At 43.2% G+C, this 25,888-nt stretch overlaps 1 protein-coding gene across 4 annotated transcripts in view; it reads right to left on the bottom strand.

The window, feature by feature from the left end:
- MNAT1 (MNAT1 component of CDK activating kinase) overlaps positions 1–25,888 on the bottom strand; it is a 187,168-nt gene continuing 161,280 nt past the window's right edge. For 2 of the 4 annotated variants that reach the window (XM_073349925.1, XM_073349924.1), the window contains exon 7: positions 1–499. In XM_073349925.1, the coding sequence (XP_073206026.1) occupies positions 122–499 (378 nt within the window). In that variant the 3' untranslated portion in view covers positions 1–121. The remainder of the gene's footprint in view (positions 500–25,888) is intronic. The other 2 variants (XM_073349928.2, XM_073349927.2) reach the window with 1 other exon arrangement.

The following is a 25,888-nucleotide window of genomic DNA, read 5'->3' on the forward strand; positions in this document are numbered from 1 at the left end:
TTTAATAAAAAGTCTGGTTTTATTTTAAAAAATTTACAAGTCTCTTTTTTAAACCTCAAACATCTACATAGCTGAATTATTCACATCTTCCATTAGATGTGGCTTATTGCTTCAGCCCCTCTCAGCAAAGTACCACATGACTAGAGTTCCCCCTCTGCAAAAATGTATCCACCACTTTACAAAGCTCTTGTGCAGACTTAAAAAAAACAAAACAAAAACCTTTAGTAAAGCCAGCTGTGCTTAAGTATTTTATATATATATGAAAAAGGTGACAGCAGGTTAACGATAGTGCAGATGGCAGCAGTTTCACTGGAGGTTTGCTTGACTTGCTCTTTGCTCCACTCCAGAATCCACTGCTCACAGGGCGGTGTATGCAGGCTAGCTGGGATGCCAGAAAAGGCCACTGAAAGCATCCTGTAGGGCTCGGTGACAAGCAAGGGAGGAAGTGTAGCCCCCAGCAAGATCCTGTGGAGAGGTAGCTCGGACATGGTTTAGATATCTGAAACAAAGAGAAACATGGTTTTAGGCCAAAACCAAATATCACATATACTGTGGGAACCCCAAGTAGTTTTTAAGTTCTCACCACTGAAAACTTTTCCAGTGATGGTAAAAATATCACTCAAAATCTAACTAAGACCATTAGAAACTACAGTGATCAAATATACTTAGAAATCATTCAGGATACTTCGCTTATTGAACAATTACGGGAGAAGCTAACATACTTAAAGCACAGATTATTAAAGAGTCAGACCACATATAAATATATTTTGTATAGTCTCAAAATCTAGATTCCTAAAAGTTTTACTGATTAAATAATACAACATAATGGCTTGTAAAGTTCAGAAAACAAGGGTTCCAAGACCTCGGGCACGTTTCAGAGGCCACGCACCTGGAAGAACCTGCCCATGCGCGTATAACAGTGTTCCCAACCCTTTGTGTGCCGCGACACACCTTGATGTACCTTCCATTATTTTGAGGCACACCACATGGTCTCCAAATGAACTCATGAATATTCATGACCCAATCCCAAACAAGGCTTCCAAATGTATTGGGTAGGAGGATTTTGGCCCCTGCAGCAGAATTTCTTACCCCCCACATCTGCCCATCCCAAGCCCAGCAATGAATTCTGCCCCCAACCTCCAAATCAATCCTGTTCCCCAGTCTCCAAATCAGTTCTGTCCCTACCCTCCAGTCCAGCCCACACCTCCCCCCAATTCTGCCCCCCACCCGCACCAGCTGTACCGCCCCACCACCTCACACCCATCCCCCACACCTCACTTCTGCTTCTCCTGGGATTCTTCTCCCCTCCCAACCCTGGGGGGCTGTAGCAGAGTCCCTGCTCTCCTTCCAGGCTGGGGAGGGGTGGCTCCAAGAGGCTCTTTCCCCTCCCCCAACCCCCAGCTGGTGGCTGCAGGAGGGGGGGGGAGAAGAGGGAGACTGAGTTCTGATTGGTTGCTCTACCCCTGGAGCAGGCAGGGTAGTGAGGCAGACAGCCAATCAGAAGGCAGCTTTCCCCCCATTCCTTTCTTCTTCGCTTCTCCCACTCCACAGGGCTCTGAGCAGGGGGTTGGACTAGATGATCTCCTGAGATCCCTCCCAACCCTGATATTCTATGACTCAAATTTGCTATCTTAACCTTACTTTGGGGAGTGGAATGTGACGGATGCATAATATTCGCACGGGGCCTGGTCCTGGAGAGCAAAAGTACAAACTGCAATCCACCTTCAACACTAATTAAAGTACAAAGGAAGGGTTTTTGGTTCTAGTGTAGTTTTTCAAAAAAATTAGCAGCACACCTGTTCAGGCCTGATGGCACACCAGTTGGGAAATACAGGTATATAATACAGCCTAGTATGTGTGAAAATGCATCCCCAGGTGTGCTCACAAATTTCAGGTTTTCTGGGTGCAGTTAGTATCTATGCATTTTTCCCCCAGTTGCTTTTGTCACCGCTCTTGAAAATCTAGCTATTTGTGGTGAGTAAATTCAAGCACTTAGTCAAGAACGTGAAAGATATCAGACTCTATAGAAGTCTATGGAACCACCTGCGTCTGAAGTCCCCTAGTAACTCACAGGACAAGCCCGGAGGGACAATGGCAATACAAGCTTCCCTGCATTGCTGTGAAGGGGTCTTTGAGGAGTTCTGTGTCCAGTTAATGCTAGACTGCCAGTAGACTGCTGGTGGGTTTGGTGACGCCAGTAGACTGCGTTCTGCTCCCAGAATGTCTATCTGAAGCAACTCCACTGAATCCATGAAGTTACACTGGTGCAAGGTGATTGCAAAACCAGACCCATTAGTGAATGAATCCTTACAGCACCCCTGTGAATTAAGCATATTCCCCATTTTACAGATAGGGAAATTGCATCAGACAGGTGTCCTCAGAATCCCTATTAGCAAGTGGACAGAAACCAGCAACTCATTTCACCAGGGCTGGAAATATCCAGACCAAATTTGAACCAGTGACCTGAAGCTGGAAGAAGCTACGCTCATTGTGTGTCCTTGAGCTCTTGGGCTCCCAAAAAAAGGGCTGGAGAGAGCAAACACTCAGGTTATTTTGCCCACTTAGAACTACCAGTAAAGTGGCAGTGTTGTATGAAGCAGAATGGGGCTAAATGGGGCTTGAATGTTTCATTTAGTGCCATAAACTCATAATCCCTGCCCTGGCATAATAAAGATGTAGGGCCAGATCCTCACCTGGTGTAAATTACTTTGGTGCAGCTATACCCATTTATACCAGCTGAGGATCTGGTCCACAGAACCCAATTAAGCACATCAAATCCCCAGGGTTACAGCTTGTCACCACCAGGAGAGTGGCTGCCTCAACCTTTAAAAGCCAGATACAGTACCATACATGAGAATTGGTTTTCCACAGTTGTAATGAAAGCCACTAAAATTAAACTAGCTGTACCAAGATGTGATGAATCAAAACAAGTTGCACCCGGGAAGGTTGAGTCATTCCACCTCTGGCTTGGTAATTCAAGCATAAACTTGCAATGCGCACACAGCCTTTTTATATGTTATCCTGAGAAACCCAAAACAGCTGCACTTCTGGCAGGAAAATACAGGACCAACAGTAAAATATCCAAAAGAGTTGCATCTTTTAATTTATGACTGCACTGTTTCCATAAAGAGTACATAAAACAGGTCAGCCTTTTTAGGTAAAATGTAATAAAACGGTCATACCCATTGATGCCATAAATGTGTAAAGAATGTTATTAAATAATGATTAATTACAGTCCGAAAACTGTATTTCTCACACCTAATAACTATAATGCACCCACGTGAGCGATATTTCTAACTGAGTTATTGTTAGTAAGATGCTAAGTTAACAGAGTGAGTTTGTCTTTTATTGCCAAATCCAGGTACGTACCAGTGCTTTATATTAACGAGTGCAGGGAAGGCTTCATGGTGCTGAAGACAAGCTCTCAACAACATGGACATTACATAGTACAAAGAAACTCCCTTTCAACATCAATGTTAACCTACAAATGGGGGTGGCGGGGTGGGCAGGGGACTGGAAGTTTGTGCCATTTTTAGCTTCTTTATGACATATGAAAGAAAGCCTAAGAGAGTTCCTGGTTTTGTTTTATAAAGAACAGATTTTTTTTTTTTTTGCTTGTCCTTTAAAACATTAGGAACAAAAGTCTTATGTTCCCTGATTTTACTGGAGGATATCTGACAGCTTTTCTCCTGAGTTAAAAACACCCCCATCACCCATAATACCAGTGAGTTTTACATAGTCTTAATAAAAATCATCTCTCATCTCAATCAATCAAGTTTTACTTGCAGCATGTTTTTCTCTTGGCAGAACCTTAATAGTTCTCCAGTCTTCCATAGAGTCTTCCAAGAAAAAGATCTGAATTTTTAAAGTAAAAAAAACCCAAGCAAGGTGGGGTAATACCCCCAAACACGCCTTTTATTGAAAAGCTTTTCAAACCTTCCTCAGACATGGGGGAGGGGAGGGAAGAATGGGAGGACAGTCCGTTGTTTTCCCCTTTCCAGATCACCTTTAAATGGGAGTGTCAGTCTTATAAAGAAGTCTGATTCTACAGAAATTATGGCCTTCACAATCAACTAGTATGTGATCTCTGAAGCAGCACAAAAATCATTACTGCTGAAAAGGTTTTAAACCTAATTTTACCATGGCAACTTGCATTAATTCTTGTTTGTCCAATAAAACAAACAGGATACATTGTTGGCTTTCAACTGAGGCATTTATTTTCTTGTTAGGTAATGTTAACTTAATGTTCTTAACCCCTTTAATTACTGTGGTACACCAGAGCATTTTAAAAATGCTCTGCCACACTGAAACCACACAATGAGAATTAAGTGTTTTGCCTACTTTTTCACATTAATCTACATCTGTGTTATTTTAATTCCTTCATGACCATTACCCAAGTTCATCTCTGAACGGGATTCCTGGGGTTTCTGGCAGAGGTCAGTATCTTTTCATGTACACCTTTACAACAGCACCAGGAAGAAGAGCTTGCCAAGTCTATTTCCAAAAGTCAAGCTCAGTTGGGTTTTGGAACCTGTAGATAATTGCTCCGACTAGTTAGCAAATTCCAGCACACTGTGTCTGTTTTTCATAGGTTTATTTTAAGTATCTGTAAATCTTATATGCAGAAACCAGGAAAAAGAGGTTTGCTTATTCTGGTGCACGGTTTTTCATGTATCTTGTTTTTACTGAGAGCAGACTAAACTCTAAGGTTAAGAAAAACATGCACTATTATTTTTGAATAAGGTTAAAGAGCCATGTGTTCTCTAAACCATGGCTTTATACTCTTTGCATTTGCCATGTTGCCAGTGCTCTGCTTCATACTCTGCCCAAACAAGTCCCCTTTCCGTAGCTGCTGCTATTGATCTTCCCCCATTAACCTAGCGCATCAGTTAAAAACACACTGTATTTTGTACTTCGTGAGTCTTGAGGAATTTCGTTCTTGACCAATGGTTTCTCATCACAATGTGAAATAATCCTCCTGTTTTCAAGGAAAAGGATGTACTTTACAATTATCCTAGAATCTTCAAGGCCAAACTGGTCATTTCAGGGGGTGAGCTTCCCCTTATATTTTCCTCCTCCCTTCAAAGGCCTTGTGGCCACTCCTCTAGCAGGAATGGCTGGACACCACTCAAGCAGTGGTCAGCAGTATGCAACATGTGAATGGAGCACTCCCATTTCTGAAAGGCTAGGGGACCCCAGACTTTACTTTCCAAGATGGCAGCACTTCATTTTGACTTTGGCTTTCTGATAAAAGCTTCTCTGGTAGCCCTTTTGCATGGTCACCTTTTATAACTGCAGTAAGAGGAACATAATCAAATAGTTTAGGCTTAAAACTGGGCCTGCTTAAAAGCAATTCTAGTGTAAAGTTACAAGTTTGTCCAGATGTTTCTTTTTAAATCAATCAGTTTTAGGTAGAACAATGTTATCAGAGATCCTGTCCACTTTCCAGTTTCTAGCAAAGGGCCCAAACATTTCCTTACTCCACCTATTCCCTTGCCCACTGATGACACCCCTATCCCCCCGCCAAAAAACACCCCACCTCCTAGCTGCTGGACCATCATTCCTCTGCACTTTAAAACGCTAAGGGAACTGGGTCCGCAGTGCCAAATGCCCTCTTCAACAATTGTATTAAAAATGGTTACTAACCTTTCTGTAACTGTTGTTCTTCAAGATGTGCTGTTCAGATCCATTCCATGTTAGGTATGTATGTGCCGCGTACACAGTCACTGGAGATTTTCCCCTCAATGGTATCTATTGGGCAGGCTCTGGTGTCCTCTGGTGCCATGCACTCATGCACCAGTAAAAGGGGTCCGGCCAGCTCCGCATCCTCACGATTCCTTCTTGCCGGCTAACTCCAACAGAGGGGCAGGAAGGTGTGTCATGGAATGGACATAAGCAACACACCTCGAAGAACAGTTACAGAAAGGTTAGTAACTGTTTTTTCTGCTTCGAGTGGTTACTCATGTCCATTCCATGTTAGTCTACTCCCAAGCGGTACCTTAGGAAGTGGGCTCAGAGTTCATGGACATGCGGATTGCAACACTGCTCTACCAAACCCAGCATCACCGCTAGCCTGCTGGGTGATGGTGTAGTGGGATGAAAAAGTATGCACTGACAACCAGATTGCTGATCTGCAAATATCCTGGTTTGGGACCCGGGTCAGAAATCGACCTACCATCCACTGGAGGGTAGAAGGCCGAGATGGCCGGTAGGTGTACCTTAAAATCAACGAAATAGCTAGGCCCTGCTGTCTCAGATGAAGCAGATATTCCAGCAGACACAACTACATTGAGAAATGCTTCCACTGGCGAGGTAAGTCACTCCAGTAGATAGTTTCCTATTACGTAGCAAGACTTGGCGGAATCAGCTGGGTTTAACCATGGTTAGCGGAGGGCCTTGAGGTTCAGGTGAAGCAATTGGCTGTGATCTTGTGAGATCAGGTCTGGGAGGAGAGGGAGTGGCATCTGCATAGCTACTGACAGGTCCACTAACGTATAAAACCAGTGCTGGCATGCATGCTGGAACTATAAGGATAACCTTCGCTGTGTTCTGCTTGACTTTGAGTAGGACTTTGTGCACGAGAGGAATGGGGAGGGAAACACATAGAACAGGTGCGTTGTCCAAAGAAGCAGGATGGCATCTGTGAGCAAGCCCAGGCTGCGCGCATGTAGAGAACAAAACCGCTGACACTTCCCTTGTAGACCATTTTACAACCAAGCAAAACAGGGAGTCCACCACCACTGGAAGATGGTCCTGGCTATATTGGTGTGAAGGGACCACTTGTGGTGAAAGGAGAAAGATCTGTTGAGGTAACCTGCCAGATTTTTCTGGGCTCCCGGAAGGTGAGAAGTTTCAAGGTGGATCGAGTGTTTCACACAGAATTTCCACAAGTGAATAAATAGCCTCTTGACATGGAGGGTGGGGTGGAGAAGAGAGCATATCCCTCCTTGCCTGTTGATGTAAAACATGGCAGCTGTGTTATCCGTAAGAACTTGAACAATCTTGCCTACAATCTGGGGTAAAAACACCTAGTGTGCTAAGCAGATTGCTCTGAGCTCTCTGATATTTATGTGAAAGGAGAGTTCCTCCTGGGAACTTGAGTCCTGAGGTGCTCAAGATGAGTCTCCCAATCTATCTCAGATGCATCTGAGATTAGGGATACTGAAGATGGGGGAATGACAAAGTTAATGCCCAAGCCTACCGATTGGGGGTTCCCTCAACCAAACTAAGGAGACAAGGACCTGAGCAGGAACCATAACCACAGAGTTCAAATGACGATGGTTTGGCGAGTATGCTGAGGTGAGTACACCGGCCATGTTTTGGTTTGGTGAGTACGCCAGCCATGTTTGAAGAGGTCTGAGGCGCAGTCTCGTTTGCTGTACCACATATGTGCACATGGCCATATGACCCAATAGTCTGAGGCAGAAACGGGCTGTCATGATGTGGCAGACCTGGACCTGTGATAGCAGGGATGACACTGTCTGGAAGCAGGCCTCTAGGAGGAAGGCTCTGACCCAGGTGGAATCGAGCACGGCACCAATAAACTCTATCCTATGAATGGGGATGAGGGTTGACTTCTGCTCGTCTATCAGCAGGCCCAGTGTTTGGAAGGTAGCTTGGAGCAGGTAGATGCTGGCTGTCACCTGGGTCTCGGACCCGCCCTTGGTCAGCTAGTCATTGAGGTAAGGATAGACTTGCACCCCTCGCCTTCTGGAGAAGGCCACCACTATTGCCATGCATTTTGTGACTACTCACAAAGGGGAGGACAGTGAACTGATAGTGGGTCTGGTTCATGGTTTGCTGAGAAACCTTCTGTGGTTTATGGAGATGTGAAAATACAGTCTTTTAAATTGAGGGCAGTGTACCAGTCCCCTGGATCCAGGCAGCAAATAATGGAGGCCAGGGAGACCATGTGGAATTTCAGTTTCTTGAGGTAATTGTTGAGGAAATGGAGGTCTAGTATGGGTCTGGGACCCCCTTTGGCCTTCAGGATTAAGAAATAATTGGAGTAAAACCCTTTCCCTCTCAAGATCTGAGGTACCTCCTCCACAGCCCCTACCTGGAGGGGGGCTTGTACCTCCTGGGCCAAAAGCTACTCATGAGAAGGATCCCTGAAGAGGGACAGGAAAGGGGGCTGGGAGGAGGGATGGAAATAAACTGGAGAGTAACTTTCCTCCACTGTACTCAGTACCCAGCTGTCTGATGTAATGAAGGACCACACTGGACTGAAGTGGGAGAGATGGTCCGAAAACAAAAATGGGGCAGGATCTGGTACAAGAACAGATATAACACCCTTGAGCACCCCATCAAAAATTCTACTTGGAGCCTCCCGAGAGTGCCTGGTAGCAAGGCTGAAGTGAATGGGAGTGGTTGTCTGCGTTTAACCAGTTTAGCTTCTTAAACAGGTCCTGACAAGACAGTGGAGCTGAGAAGCGGACCAGTTGTTGACGTCCGAAGTGTGTCCTCAAACGCACCAGGGCATATAGACCCAGGGACTTGAGGGTGTCTCTAGAATCCTTTAGGCCATGAAGCTTGTTTGTTCATTCTTCTCTGAACAAACTGATGTGGCCTCCGAAGTGCCTTCAAATGGAAGGTCCTGAATGGACTGTTGGACCTCTGTTGTGTCTCCTTGCGTCCTTTGCTTTGGAGGTCGCTCCTTGTTGTCCATCTGTCCCTCTCAGCCGCTAAGGCCACCAGGAATCCTGAAGGGGAATAAGAGTACAAGTATTCACAGCCTTAGGTGGGAACAAAGTACTTCTTTTCAGTCCTTTTGGCAGTGGGAGGGAGGGAGGACAGAGAGTTTGCCAGAGGTCTTTAACCAGTCCCATAATGGCCTCATTGAGAGGGAGGGCCACCTTTGACGGGCCCTTGGTGGTCAAGATATCAACCAGGCTGTGGGAGGATTCTTTGACTACCCCCATTTCCAGCCCAAGGTTTGAGATCACCCTTTTCAACAGCTCCTGAACAGCTGCGAAGTCGTCATGAGGGGGAATATGCACACCCCAGACACTGCATCATCTAGGGAAGAGGAAGAAGAGGCCTGCACCGGCACGGGGTTCATCTCCTGCTCCTTCTGCACCAACCAGGTCCTGCAGGTTGGTACCGGGCTTGGTACCGGAGTGTGGGTCGGGTGCCGGTCATAGGGATGGGGGTGCTCTTCTTCCTGAAACTACAGAATTTCGGCATCTGGAAGAGGGCCTTTGCATCAGCGGAAAACCCCGCAGTTCCAAAATGGCCATTGCATCTGCATAGACCAGTGCCCACATGTACTTGCAGTGCTCCTGCACCAGATCCACCAACTAGTAGGGCTGCCTGGGAGGAGAACTGGCAACGGTTCCTCAAGTGGGAATATGACTCCACTTTGAGTCCGATGACAAGCCTTCCACCTGGGACCATGGAGAGGCAGTATCCATCGATGCCAACGAACGATGCTGAGGAGGGAAGACCTGCATTGAGACAAGCAAGGATGGTTTCCCTTTAGATGGTACCAAATGGGAGCCTGGGGCCACATGCTCCCTTCTGCACCCCGTTATTGATGCTACTGACTCTTATACCACTGGCGACATCAGTACTGATAGCACCAGCAGGTTCCTAGCTGCAAAGAACACCTCCAGGGTAGATGCTATCATGATCCCGCTTGTGCTGCTTTGCCCTTTTAGTGCTGAGGGATGGTCTGGGACAGGACTCAACAGCGTCTGTACATGAGGCGGAGTCACCGGTGTTGCCCTTGGAGCAGGGGCAGAGGAGTGGCCAGACTCATGTCGCACTCCACTGCATGCCCCGTGCTTCGTTCTCTTCAGAATCGGGGAAACATCCACACTCAGCCAGCTACTTCTTATGTTTTTTCTTTGGCACTGGTGAAGGACAACGGTGCTGAGAGATTCTCCCAGCGAGAGGAGCACTTTGTACCAACACTGAGATACTGAGTGCCAAGTCTGACTGGGTTGGCTCTGATGAGGGATAGAGCACCACCTTGTATCAGGAGGGACTTCAATCTGGCCTCCCGGTTCTTCCTCTTACAGGGTTTGAAACCCAGGGACCAAATCTGGTAGCAGTTCCTAACAGGAGTCTCTCTCAGGCACTTCAGACAACTGGAGTGTGGGTCACTCACAGGCATAGGCTTGTTGTAGGAGGCACTGGGCTTGAAACCCAGGAACCGAAGCGTGCCCCGGTACCAGGAGCAGATGAAACTCCGCTAACAAGGTGAGAAGCACAAACTATCTATATACAACTAATTTACAACAGTCTAAACTGAGAAAAATTAAGTACAGGGTACGGAGAAACATAGGAAAAGGACTGAACTAAGACCATTGAGCAGGAGTTTGCCAAAGCAAGAAGAGCTGTTCCAGCAACTGTTGCGGGCGGTACGAAGGAATTGAGAGGTACTGGTACATCAGCACACAGGACCAGAGGACACTAGAGCCAGTCTGATGGATACCACAGAGGAAGAAATCTCTGGGGACTCTGCATGCAGCGTGCGCACACCTAATGTGGAATGGACATAGGCAGGCACTCAAAGAAGAATACTAGGTTTTTGTTAATACTTAAAAAAAAAAATTAGGGCTAAACTACTGACAGTCCCTTTGAAGTAATGGGAAGAGATGATGCGAATACATTTAATTCACACTAGTTTACTAGTGAGGTACACTCGCAAAATTAAGTTGTCTGAAAGTAATGTTTGAACTCTCATTAGCAGTAAAATTTAACAAACCCTTGAAGTAAAATTGGATGAATAGAAGATATTTAAATGCAAAGACTGTTTAGACGCTGGTGCTAATCGATAGATTTTCTTATTCAGACATTTATCTGCATTAGGACAGGGCCTAGAGTCCAGGATTGAATTGGGCACTATAGAAACCTGTAACAAAAGGTGATATAGCCCATACAGAGGGCTCCTTGGAGCCAGCCCATATTCAAGTTAGTTAACATCCAAGGAGTGACTGTAGTAGTTTATAGCTTTGAGTTATTGTAATTCAGCAACATTACGAAATAGCCTGAGTCAGCGCTGAGATAAGAAAATACATAACGGTGCTGTGGATTATCTCATGGATCCTTCTCCAAACCCATCCCAGATTAAGAAACTCCCATTTGGGGTGTGCTGTGGGATCATCTGTGGCACACATACAGCTACATTTTTGGAATATAGATGTTCTTTATTTTTAAATCTGCTAGCCAGATGTTTTATGGGAAATGAGGGGAAGATAAGAATAATTCACAAGTTGTTTGACAAGAAGAGATAAAGTAAATCACAATTCACCCTGTGATTCAATTTACTGCCCGTCTGACCCCAGCATCTAAAATGTCGTGAAACGGGGCAGACAATCCATCTGGGAAATCTTCCAGATTCAACGTTTAAATAAGAATACAAAAATGATAACTCAAATACTGGCTGCACAAAGCAAGTGGATTCCTTCAGTGTTGAACAATGTCACTAGTTACAGTGCTTGTGGGACAGTCTAGTTAGTGACCAAACCGAAGACAGGAAAAAACAGCAACTGCCATAGCTACTGGCAAGTTTTCAATACCTTCCCTGGTGCACTTAACTCTTTAACTACCATCAAAATGGCGTAACACCAATTCAAAAACAGATTGGGAATAAGGGCTATTTCGAGAAATTCACTCTCTGTGACACAAAGTCAGCTACTGCCATTGTTATTTTATGAGCATACACCTCCTGAATCTTTCCACAATATGCTGGTTTCATTAGGCGCACGAGGCCTCTACAATAAGCTTCAAACATATTTGTTCGTGGAGCCTTTCAGAGACGCGTCCTTTTCAAAAAGCGTCCTTTTGGTACCACGTCCTTTTGGTACTACTTCTGGTTTTGAACATAAAAACCAAGCAGTTATTTCACTGAGAACTTCTTCGAGTTAAGTATATTGCTGCACAAAGCTCAAGCTCAAACCCAGTGGCTTCCCAGGTTGTTAGTGTAACTAGGTGGAGGAGATTTATACCAATCTAGAAATAAGATGTATAAAGAATTAGGCTGTATCCAGTCTTCTGTTTGCCCACTGGGGCATGCCTGGCTTTTGTTATTCCATATATCTCCTGAGCTGATGGAACTCACGTTCCAACAAGCAGTAACTTTTTGCTTGAGTTGATAGTATGGCAAGCTTCTCTATCTCCATGCAATTGAGGCAGGATTTGTTTATAAAATACATCCAATTCTAAAAAGTCTCAAAGTGCATTATTATGTTTTATTATAGTAGCACCCTGAAGCCCAGCCAGGATCAGGCACGTTTTTGCTAGTTGCTATTCAAACATATATTGAGAGTCCTTTCACCAAAGAACATATAGCCTACGTTAAGAGAAAATACAACAATTGTGCAACCAACACATGGGAAGAGCGTGTGTGGACGGAGAGAGGCAGCACAGTGACAGGAATACTTGGTTACATATGGGCCTGTTCCAAAGCCCTTTGAAATCAGTCAGAGTCTTTCCATTGACTTTAAAAATGGGCTTTCAATTAGGCTCTTAGGATACAATTTGTTGGGCAGGGTTTGTTTGTTCGGCTTTTCTTGTTCTTCAAGCTATAACTAAATGAGCTATTAATCACGCCAATAATCCTGCTGGTGACCTGCCTACTCAATTGCAATTATAACTCAACATTTTAAACAGCAACAAGAGACTCACAAACACAACACACTTGCACCCTCTTTCCCAATCCCCAACACACATTTAAATGCCTGCGAAGAGCCTTGTACCAGGCCTGTCAGCAAGAACCAACAGGAGAAGTGAATTCCAACATTTTATTGGAAACACCAAGCCATCCTGGGAGACGGTTAGCTCAACAGCTTCATCTCATCTCAGTTGCTATGGTGGTACGTGGAAGGAGAAGCAACCTCTCAACATAGCCAAGACATAACCCATAATGGTCTTCATAGACCAAAGTTAACTTTCAATTGCACCTAAAGGGAACAGGAAGCCAATGAAATGGATAAAACTGGAGCAACCAGCTCTTTGCTGCAAACCCTAGCAAACAGGCCGGCAGCTGCATGGTGAATGACACTGGGCGCATTAGCTGAAAGTTTCAAGTGGTCTTGTAGTGGCACAGATAATCATGGCGAGAGGTCCAGGTCTGAGAGAACCAGCTGTAGATGAGAAAAGTTTGCTTTTGGTCAATAGCACCACCAGGGCCGTCCTTAGGAGGTGCAGGGCCTGGGGCAAATCAGCCTGAATTGGGCCCCCCTTAATATTTTTCATACAGGTGAAATCTGGTCACAGAGAACTTCAAGGGCAGCTGCTGGCCACAAGTTATTATTGATAGCACTCAGCTGTATAATTATGTTATATTATATTGTAGTTCTTTTTTATAATTATAATGAAGTTCATATAATTAAAAAAAACCTTCACCAATCACGATCAGTGTCGCGCCGCTTACATTCTGAAATCCACCTTCCTGGACCTCCTTGCAGCAAACTCACTTCCCAGGTGCATATGGTCTCACTACCCTCCGTGGATTTTTTTAAAAAAATGTAATTATGCATTTGCAACACTGAGAGCCCATGTCTCTATATGTGCCCTGGTGCTGGGGGACCCCAGGACTATCCAGCATGGAGGGGGGGCTCTAAGATCTGTTTTCTCTGGGGGTGGGGCGGGAGACAGAAAAGCAGATGGATGGAGGATCCCAGTCCTGGTGGGTGGTGGAGACAGCAGAGGTGTGAGACCCCAGGTCCTGGTACTGCGGAGAGGGGGACCCCAAGGCTGGAGAGCTGAAAGGCAAGGAGGATCCTGAGGCAAGGGGCGAGATAAGGGCTGGGCCTGGTCAGGAGATGGCATTGGAGGACCCCAGCCAGTGCTGGGGAAGGGGAGAATGGGCAGTGGAAGAGGGAGGTGTGGGGCACTGGGGGGACACCAGTGCTGGGTAACAGGCAAGGGATGATGGAGACTACTGGCTGGCACTCACCTGTGCTACGGGTGAGAGGCCCCCTGTGCTGGTGGAGGGTCCCACCAGAAAAGGGAAGGGTCAGGGTCAGCGTGCCCTGGCATGAGTGGTTAAGGGGTGCCAGGACCCCGTGGCGGCAGGCGATGCCGGGAGCCAGCAGAGCGGGCTAGGGCCGGGTCACTTGCTGCTGCCGCCGCAGAGACTGAGCCCAAAGCCGAGCCCAGGGGGCTGCAGGCACCAAAAAGAAATAAACGCCTGGGCCAGTGAATGTGGGTCGCGGGCGTGACCCCCTGCTGCCGGCACCAGGCCCCCCGCTAGCCCTTCAGGCCGCCCTGCCTCCCCCCTACATCCCTCTGCAGTGAAGGGCCCAGGGCAGTTTCCCCGGTCTGCCCTATGGTCAGGACAGCTCTGAGCGGCACTTAGTGAAGTAGCAGCAGGGCAGGGATCCAAGAGCAACCTGTAATGCAGTGTGCGACAGTAAACAAAGGAAGCAATCGATCTCAACCCTGCATCTCAGTTTTTCTTCTAGAAACCATAATCTCAAGATGACATCGCTATTTCAAACAGGCTCCAACCTTGAAAACCCAAGGATGTCTTTGAACCACATCCTCAAGGGGCCTATGCCAGCTGGACAGAGCCGGCTGCACTCGCACCCCTCCCCCAGCCATACCACAACGCATACCTCCTCCCAGGGGGCCAGCAGAGTGGAGCCACGGAATTAACTCTGGATTTCCACTGGTGCAAGTGAGGGCAGAATCAGGCCTGTAAGCTGTACTCATGGCGTACAGCACACGGTCACTGTACCGTCAACTAGGCACTAAACTGTGATTAAGAAGGTTCTACTCTTTTGGGCCCCAATCCTGCCAACACTTAACTGCTGAGGGCAGTAGTTACATTATGAGCCAGACCCATCGGCTGCATCTCATGGTAATAAGTTCTGTGCTCTATTTTTGCAGGATTGCACTCTGGTTTATTAAAGTAAATCCACATATACCTACACAGTGTCAAGGAACACTATATGTCCAGTCCCATAGACACAGTAGCATGCTGATAAATTCAAAAATAAAAGTCTATGGGCCAAATCCTGAGGTCCCCAGTCCTTTCTTACCTCAGGACTTCCAGGACCAAGGAAACATTAAAGCCCTGATTATGCAATGAACTCAGCAGAGGCAGAACCTTGTGCTCCTGTGAAGCCCTGTTGACTTTAATGGGGATCCAGATAAATCTCATGGCAGGACTGGGGTCTAAGGATAGACTTCTAAATTGGAGTGACCCACACCACTTTCATTTATTTTAAAGTTTTAAACAGAAAACAGACTGTTCCACCAACAATAATTTCTCCCAATGGGAAAACCAAAAAAATTACACATCCAAAGCATGAATCCTTAAAGGAAAACTAGAACCTCTTGATTCTTCTCCGTCTCCTCTGTCTGTCTTTTCTAACAAGCAATTGTTTTCAAATGCCTGCCAGGTATCTTGGGCAGGCACACGAATGAGCTCTGTTTAGTAAGGCAAAGATCTTTAAAAACAAAACGCAAATGCCACAGTGTGGTTCAATTAAAATGAAGCAGCACAGAGGTCAGCTACTGGACATCAGCGGAGGGAAGACAAAACTGCAGTGCAAACCAAAAGAAAAGGACAAGTAACCTTAGCCTTGGAGCAGCTGTTCTTTGATAAAGCCAGTTTTAATTCCAAAGGTGGGAAACCAGTTTAATGATATGGAGTTATTCCTACCTCTCTTCTTCCTTTCCTTTTCTCTCTTTGATCAAGGGCAAACATTTCAGAGTGCAGCAGTCTGAAAAAGTGCATGCCTTGCTGTAATAGCAAATGCTGACAAGTTCAGTGGAGCAAGTTCTCGGAGTTCCTTGTTTCAGTTATGAATGCAACAGCGTTGGTCCTTGGAAAAGAGACGGCTAAGGGGAGAGATGACTGAGGTCTATAAAATCATGACTGGTGTAGAGAAAGGAGATAAGAAAGTGTTGTTTACTACTTCTCATAACACAAGAACTAGGGGTCACCAAATGAAATTAATAGACAGGTTTAAAACAAATACAAGGAAATATTTCTTCACACAATGCACAGTCAACCCAGGAAACTCCTTGCCTGAGGATGTTGTGAAGGCCAAGACCATAACAGGATTAAAAAAAGAACTAGATAAATTCATGGAGGATAGGTCCATCAATGGCTATTAGCCAGGATGGCCAGGAATGGTGTCCCTAGCCTCTGTTTACCAGAAGCTGGGAATGAGCGACATGGGATGGATCACTTGATGACTACCTGTTCTGTTCATTCCCTCTGGGGCACCTGGCACTGGCCACTATCGGAAGCAAAAGGACAGGATACTGGGCTAGATGGACCTTTGGTCTGACCCAATAGGACCATTCTTATGTTCTTACCATCACTACAGCTACTGTAGTGGCTTTTTAAAGTATCCATTAGAATGTTTCACAAAAATCAATGCACCTTTGAAGTATTTCCAAAATAATTGGTCTTCTAATTTAATCACAGAACGTATGTTTAAACCAAAAAGTCATACCTATTCCTTATACTGGGAGGTTGTGTTCAAGTGTGTCTATGGCTTTTGGGGGTACAATTCTGAACACAACACACAAAAATTCCTAAATCATGAGAAATAAGGTTAATGCAGACTTTATGTCAAGGTCTCGATGCACGTGAACACAGGAATAAAGATATTCACAGAGTAATACGTATTAAGTAGAGCTAATTGGAAAATGTTATTTCTTCTCCCCTCGTAAACCCCCACTTTTTTTTTTTTCACTTTTTGAATAGAAATTTTTCAGAGGTTTGGTTTTCTGATTTTTAAAAAAATGGAAAAATTTTCAAGGAAAGTGGATGCTTTCTGTGACAAAAATTTCGTTAACGTTTTCCACTGAAAAAAAGTTAATGGAAAATTTTCAACCAGCCCCAGGTCCTGATTCTACCCTCCCTGCATTTTTAAATCAGTAACTCCACTGACTTCAATGGAATACATTCTGATTGGCACAGGTCTGAGATCAGCACCAGGGTATTTTTTTTTTTTTATTTAGCATACATGTAAACTGTAGCCTTTGGAGCAGCACAAATTCAAAAAATTGTTGATTGCACATAATATGAGGAAAGGAAGGAGAGAAGCCTCATGGTTCCACAGAAACTAACAATTCATAATACTCTGAAAGCTATAGATTGTTTAAAGCATCGTGCTAACTGAAAGAACAATGAAAAAAGTAAATATTTGTAAGAAAGCTAACTTTCCCCCTTTTCTTTTTGCCATAAACTAGAAAAATCACTCCATGGGTCAGATCCTTAGCTGATGTAAATTGGCGTAGCCCCATTGACTCCAAAGGAATTACATCAGATTACACCAGCTGAAGACCCAGCTGCCATCTCTTGTTTTATACTTGGATTGTAAGCTCTCTGGGGCAGGGACTGTTCTGTGTTTGCGCAGTGCATTACACAAGGGGGTCCTGGACTTGAGTAGAGCTCTTCATCACTATGGTAATACAAATTATAAATACTTAACAATAATAAAGAGATCTCATTTTAAAAAGAAAACTTCTTCCAATAAGGAATCATGCAAGCTAGAATATTCTACCTGTAACTCATACATGTAAGCAGAGAATACTTTTGAAATTCATACTCCAGGCCACACATGAGCATGAAATTTGCCATGTGTGTCTGCACATTAACATGGAAAATAATTAAATGCTACATTTAAGGAGGATATATTAAAATTTGACTGGACAGCACTACACAGAAAGGCTAGAACTCAATTTTTAAACAAAAAAATGGGAATGCAAGCATGAGTAAGAACCCACTTCCAGAATTCACGGTAAGATTTAAATTATTTTTGCTAATGCAAAAAATCCTGAAAGCACTTGTAAAAGCTTTGTAAAAAAGAAAATCAAGCAATGACAGAGTTAATATACATGTTCTTTAGGAAAATGAGCATATCTATAAGTGTGCATTGTAATTGCAACAAGTCAAACTTAAAAAAAAATAGGCCCGATTCTTAGCTGGTATAAATTGGCACAACTCCATTGATTTCCATGTAGCTATGCTGAAAATCTGGCTCAGTGGTTACCTGAAAGTTCTCCTTGTTTTATAAAGTGACCATACATTTTAAAATAAAAAAGGGAAATGGAAAACAGAACCTACAATCAAGTCTTGAATGTTGGAAAACTATATGCTTCCTGATTTATTTATGTTTATTCACACGCTCATACTTTATAATGCAGGGATATCTTAAGTGAATTGTATGCTGGCTTCTCCTACTATTCTTTAAATGTTTGAGACACAAGATCGGTGAGGTAATATCTTTTATTGGACCAACTTCTGTTGGTGAAAGACACAAGCTTTCAAGCTACACAGAGCTCTTCTTCAGTCTTCTTTAAATGCTAGGGATATTTTTTCTTTTCTTTAATAAGTTAGTTTAAAATGGACTTAAATATGCTCAGCTAAGAACCAGCCTAAGTTATATTGTACACATTTTTTATCTTGTTTCTAGAGCAGACCCTGGCATCTTAGATTGCTATTGTGATATCACATTTTATATTCCACATGCTGACTGTTTTTTAAACACAATAATAAAGCATGAAGGGTGTTTGTTTGTTGTTTGAAAGCCTTCTCTAATGCAAACTGGAATTAATTTCCCCAGACATTTAGCTGGTAAAATAGGTTAATGTTTATTTCTAGAAGGAAGCCTTCCTTTAGTGCAAGTTAATTTTGTCTGTCGTGCCTGTGGAAATGGAGGTTTTACAGGCATTCTCTGATGATCAGGGCACCTGGCCCACCATTTGTCATTTTCCTGAGGTCAACAGCCAGCTGTCTGTCCTCTCAACACCCTGCTTCACCAAAACAGTGATCACATTCTGCCTCACTCAGATTTCTAGGTCTGAACCTCCAGATATAGCAAATCAATCATCCATCGCAGAAACTCCAGAAACAACTGCAAGTAAGCATTTTAACATCCTTGAGCAGCTTTACTGCCTAGCAAGGACACTGCAGTAATAGCTGGAATCCAGCAAAACACTCACTCTGCATGACTAGTATAGATTACACTTTAGAGGACTGCAAAACTGCAGCTACATTTAGTCTATGACTAAATCAGGCTTCACTTGTAATTGACCCTGAAAAAGAATGTCATTGAACGTGAGGGCTACTTCTCAGCTATAATTCCACAGATTCATAGATTTTTAAAGCCAGGGGCCATTAGATCATCATTTTAAATAACTGAGGAGTAGTTTGCTCTTTCAGACAGAATTATGGAGACTTTTTGGCATAGATTTACCTTGTTTTTAAATTTTAGTTATTCTTAGTATAAAGACAACACCCCTCCCTACAATGAGACTACATAATTTCTGTTCCCTATTATACACTATGTTTAGGACAACAAAGAACTACTAGAAGAATTTGGGCATAGTCAAATAATTATTCAAACTTTATTTCATAACTATAAACTATGGCCAATTATCAATTTACATTAGGTAAAAGAAATGTCTACTAAACAAAGATATGTATTAAACTGATTCTGTACAAAGGGTCAAATTCCATTTTGTGTTATTGTCCATGGACTGGGACTGCAAAATTAGGGCCATATTTGCCCCTCAGTTCATAAGGGGATCTTCCACTGGGAACAATGGGAAGTATGCACACATACTGAGAATAGAATATGGCCCTAGCTAACATTACCTTTGCATTCAGCATCACTCAGTGAGGAAAATGGTCACGCAGGGCACTTACTGAGCCATCATTCTTTCTACCTATTATTTGGCAATTTGTGCATGCAATTTGGCCATTTGCTTTCACAAATACAGTAACAGGATGCAGCAATTCAGTTCAAAACTGTGTACCTACATCGAAGTTATGGAACTTAATAGATCATTAAGCTTAAGTTCACACATCTGAGACCTGGGGCTTCTGTCTAAGGGTCTATATACACACCGCAACTGGGAGGTATGTAGCACATGTAGGCATACCTACATGAGAACTAGCTTTAGTAGTAAGAAGAAAAGGAGTACTTGTGGCACCTTAGAGACTAACCAATTTATTTGAGCAGCTGCAGTGACATGAGTGGTGACAGGCGGTGACACAGGCTAGCCACCTGAGTACAAACCCACCCAGAACCCTGAGTACGTACTAGCCACAGCTTCACTGCTATTGTTATTTGAGCAAGCTAGCTCAATGCCCACCCATGCTGCAGTCACATCTCCTGATTGCTGTGTAGACATACCCTAAGGCAGTTCTACATCAGGTTGTACTTGGAAAGTTATCTTCACAACCATAAAGACTAGAAACTTATTTTAAAGTAATCTTGCATTCTGCAGAATCTGAATTTGACATGCTGGCCAGATAAATACAAGCAGGCCAGAAACAGTGTATGCCCTACCATTTTAAATCATAACTGTACAAAACATTAGAAAATGTAGTGTAGGGAACAATCTGCCACTGGCAAGCAGATGGGACAGAAGTGCTAAGAAGTTATCACCCTGAATTTCAATGAACTATACAACTGATTTTTTGGTAGAGTGGCTTAAGTTCCATAATACTGACAGAGGTATTAAAATAACTGACAGAAAGTCATAAGTGGATTTGGATTTTTGGGGTGTTGATAAACGTAATGATTTTTTCCAGCAACTCTGATTTTCTCAGATTTGCATCTATATGTTTCCCCCATGTTCCTATTTACTTCCAGTTTGTCTGAAGTATCATTTACATTATAACTAAATTTCACTGATAGTCTCATTTTATTTCCCTTTGGCATTTATTGAGAAGAGAACACACGTCACTGCTACTTTCATTGTTCAGCCATTAGACCAGTTCCTAGACCCCTTACATCATGCAAGTAATTCTGACTCACATCACCACCTCCCAGTAAATGGTACTATTCACACATGTGAGGATTACTTTCATGGACTCAAATTTTGCAGGGTAAGACCCCTAAACTGCAAGTCCAACCTTAAACACAACCTAATCCTCACTCACTCTTTATGGAATATTTTCTTGGAGTTGAACTCTGGGAGTGTGTTTCACCTCCCTAGACAAAGGGATACAACACAGCTTCTTTCAAGCAAATTCTCTTTGTATTCATCAGTTATTCTTTTAGGATAACAATTCCCCACTGTTCCTCACTCTGCCCTTTTTTGACTTCCTTACACCCCACTGCGCATCATAAATCCTCCACTGCACAGCCAGAAGCCCATATTGATGAACTGTGTCTTTGAGTTATGTGAAAGACTCCATCGAGCCAGCTTACATGTAAATTACACAGATCTCAGCCTCACGAAGGTCGTTATGAGTGCTCTGTCTATAAGTCAGGAATACCCAAAGAAAGAGGGTGGCGTGAAACACATGGGGACTTTTCTTTTTATAGCAACTTTTACTTGGATGTGCAGCTTTGTGGCAAATGACTAAGAGCGCAGTCATTACTTTGCCACAAGCCCAGAGTCGTCGTGCTGTCCCTCAAGCAGCACAGGAGGGAAATATTGACTCAGCATGAGGGGTTGAGAAAAGGTTCTGCCCACCTGTGCAAGCGTGTGGGTGAGGTATGGGGTACACAGCAGCTCCACAGAGCTTGCTTCCCTTCCTCTGATGAATGTTGCCAGGGCAAAACCTTACCTAGCTCCCCTGCCCTATCATGCTGGTCAAGCCACAATTTGGCACTAAAGAAGTGGGACAGAAAGATATAAACCCAAGAAAAAGTAAATGTGTAAAAATGTCAGTGCTACATAGATTTCATTATTCAGGGTTCATTAATAAGAACCCTGAATGGCTACATCAAGGCTACAGACTGCTCTGGTTGGCATACTTTTCAAGATTTATTTTTCCTTGGAGACCTGTTTTACCATTGATGTGGCATCATGAAATGACCTCACATGGTTTTTAGCTCTATGAGGGGGAAAGAGATGAGGTCAGAAATAAACGGGAAGAAAAGAGGAAAGAAAACCACACTCAGAAGAGAGGACAAAACAGGGGACAAAAAAAGGGAAAATGCATCCTACCAGAAGCAAGCACTTTCTGTCAATCACAGAACAGGCTTCCAAAAAAGCCACTAGTGGAATCACATCACTTAGTGAAGGGAAAAAACAAGACTCTTATTTTTCAAATCTTGACCCCTATATCTTTGTGTTATCAGGGGGATATTGCACCATTGTCACACATTTTGGGCATCAATTCACATTGTGTGACATTTTCAGCTTAATATTACCCCCAAAAGAGAACAAAATGTGCAATGAATTTCTGGAGCCAGTTATTCCAAGCTTTTTATGTCAATCAAGCAAGTGGGTTGCAAACTTGCTCATTCTGAATGAACAATTGCAAGCTGGGAATAACCTTTTTAAAGCTGTTAGTGTAGGTCTTTTTTAGACAGTACTGGTGGAAAAGCACAAGTGTCCAGAGCAAAATGATGGCTGTTTGAATGACTATTTAAAGAAGATGAGGGAGACTAGGTCAAAATGAGGTGAGAAAAAACAGCCAGCATGGGATGGCAGCTGACTAATGCTCTAATGTATTAGACCCTCTGCTTCTTAATTCTCTGGTGCTGCTGATTGGGTCAGCATTTCACTCTGGTGTTGAGGATCAAGTTTACAGCTCCCAGCCGCACTGGCATTTGCTTCTGGGAAATGCTGGGGAAGGGGGTGGGGAGGGAAGAGCTAGGAGTGGAGGGTTATCCCATGAAACTACTATTGGGATAAGAATTAAAAGCATCTGCTAAAGTCATGTGAGCTTTGTTGGCTGAGCTCACCAGAATGACAACCTACAGAGGATCAGTTTTGACCCACCACAAGTCTGTGTCACACAGCAGTCAAGCAGACTTCATACAGAGGGCTAGGAGAAAAGTCAATTTGCTATCTTAGAAAAGCTTTTCTAATTAAGTGAGGGGGGGAAAAAACCCCAAGCCCTCAAAACCAGCCTCCTCCTATCTGTCAGCATATGGTAGGACCTATTACTCTTTGGCGTAAACATAAAATAACGTTAAGCCTGTTTTCCAATTTTAACATAGTTTGAGGTTGCTGTTGTGAAATCTGTACATAATTTGTTCGGTTTTATTGTCCCCAGTCTATTGTTCCGTGATGGAATTTCCAGACAAAAACAATAAAAAGGAAATTTTTTGCTTTGTTCTTCTATTATAAAAGACAATGAATTAGACTATTAAAGGAAATAGGCTTATATTTTAAAAGTTTTTTTGATTAATTAAATCCTTCTCACTGGTAGTATTTAGGCTCTCATACAGTTTCCTGAAACAGCAGGAGCACAGACTTCCAGACTCACATGTGCTGATTTAAGGGTTATTCATTACTTTCATCTGGAAGAGAAAAGTGTTAACAAAGTCGTTACACAGAAGCAACATGCAAGGTCTATTGAAATTCTCCATGGTTTATATGAGAAACATAATTTAAGCCAACTTGCAAGCTGTATCCTTAATAAATGTAAGAAAAGTAATTATTTACTGGTGCAGAAACTGCCCCCTCTAACATGCATGGGCAGCAAGCACCTAAGCATATTAGGGGCACTATGAGGATATGATTAATAAATAAATGATGATTAATTTAATTGCTGAAACCCTGTAGAAGAATTCACAAATTAACACTAGGTGGCAGAAGGCTCTGCCATACTGGAGACACCTGCAAGCAAATATACAGACATACTACTAAGTCTTCCAACAGAATTTAGAAAGCCAGAGAAATATTGAAAAGGCAGATCAGTTACAAAAATATTTGTCTGTTCCAGTCTGTATAATTGTGATTTTCACACCTCCAGAACAGACCTTTTCCATACTCAAAGATGAATGCTATACCTAGATTTATGTACACCTTTTAATCTCTGTCTCACCTGAATTCAAGTTGATACAGACCAGGTATTTATATGGTCAAAGTGAAACTGTGCATGTGAGTAACTAGGCTTTTACTTAAACACAAGAATAAGTGGTCCAATGAAATAACACAGCCAATTGGATCTGATAAATACTCTGCCAAAGCAAGCACTCCCTGTTCCACCTGAGGGATTTGTTCTTCTATTATAAATGAAATGAGGTTTAGGGCATACTTCTGGTCATGAAAAATGCTGATGGTGAACCTTACCCAACCTGTCTAAAAGGAACGGTCGAGAATATCTCCTGAGAATGGCAGCAGGTAGTTTACGGACATGCAGTGGCAGATATTGGAGATTTTGCTATCCATGGCTACATACAATTTTCTGTGGTAAAACCTCCTTATTCCATTTACCATTCTCCATCTTTACCCACCCCTCTTCCCCAAACTGTACACCTCAATACCCACATTTCATCTCTTCTCACCCGACTCTTTCGGTTACAGCCACCATCTTTTTACCTTTTCTCTCTTTTCTCCTTATCCCTTTTTATAGCGCGGTTGCTGAAAGCCATTGAACAAAACTGTAACCTCTGTATATGATGGAAACCACTTCAAACCAGGAGGTGCTACCGCATCCCTAGCATCTGTGGTTGCAACTCCTATGCTATTTCTGTTTCTGATACATTTCCCATTTTTAATCATCTTTAACTAGCAGAAGCTGAACTTGAGAGACAAATGAGTTTGACCTCCAGAGAAGGGGGAGAAAGAGAGGTATCAACAACTCTAATCTGACAGCACTACCATAGGTCAGCTCATGAAGCTGCTTTAATGGTGGGTCCTACCAACTTGGTTAAAAAGAGGAACAGAGGAGAACGCGGAGAGGTGAGGGGAGGAAATAGCTGTGAGAACAAAAGGTTGAGGAACAGACCATGATTATATGCCAGAAAATAAGGGATTGGAGATGGGGAAGGGGAAGTACATGCCATTTCCTTAGGCCAAGAAGCAATGCAGCAAAGAAGATAGAATTGACCCCCACCAAAAATCTCCTAGGATGGCCTATGGCTCAGATCCTCAGCTGATATAAATCAATGTAGCTCCACTGATTTTAAATTAGTCATGTTGATTTACATCAGCTGAGGATCTGGCCCTACAAGTCTCACTATGCCAACTCAGAGCTGTCTGGCACGGTTGTAAAATTGTCATCAAAGCAACAAGAGAGGAATAGGTTAGAAAGTGAAAAAGTATCGGGACTTGTAACTGGCTCATTTGAGGGGAGAGGATCGAGCCACCCACTGCAAATTGCTGTTCTGATGTGCAGAAAAAAAATAGTAAGTAGGAAATCCTATTCATCAAGGTTTCAGTCACTGCCAGCTGAAAATTAATGTATCTGTCTGCATTATGTTTTTTTAAGCAGCACACATGTGAACTGAAAAGGTGCAATGTGTCACCAACCCTTCTCTCCTCTTCATTTTCCTTCTTTTTTAAAACCTTGACTCCCACAGAAAACAATCACATTTCACCTCATCTTTTCCCAGGTTTTCTGAAGTTCAGTTCCTGCTCTGTACCACTGAATACAGTCTAAGTACTAACTCTGACAGCCTATTATTTGACAAATATATATTGCACATCTACTTTACACCAAAAAGCTCTGCAGTTGGTAAGGTTTAGATAGGAAACGAGGCCAATTAAAATAAACAGAAAGAAGGTTATCAATGAATTCCTTAGAAACACATCAGACAGATGCACTGTAACCTAATTAGCATTTACCCAATATCAGAATTTTAGGGCTCACTCACGAGGGGGATAAGCACTCTGGCTTAGAACCAGGAAAAACTCCTGAGCATATGTTTAACTGTGTATGAGTAGTCCCATTGTGCTTTCTGACTAATACTAATGAAACTATTCATGTGCTTAAAGATAAGCACACACTTAAATGATTTCCTTTGAGCCATCAGGGCCAGATGGCTCAGTACCTCGCAGAAACAAGTCCAGAGTGCAATTACCATTATTTTACCACCTCACTATTTTCTTCCAGAGAAATTTTTAGGTATTTTGAAAATATCACATTTATAAAGTATTAAACTAGCGATGCCTGATAAACCTAATAATTTCTGCTTTACAGCTATCCTCAAAGTAATAAGAATTCCTCTCGGATAGCTATAATCAGGATAATCAAGCCGCACAAGCAAATAATAAA

The sequence above is a fragment of the Lepidochelys kempii genome, chromosome 6, assembly GCF_965140285.1.
Source record: "Lepidochelys kempii isolate rLepKem1 chromosome 6, rLepKem1.hap1, whole genome shotgun sequence".
In the NCBI taxonomy this organism is placed as follows: Eukaryota; Metazoa; Chordata; order Testudines; family Cheloniidae; genus Lepidochelys; species Lepidochelys kempii.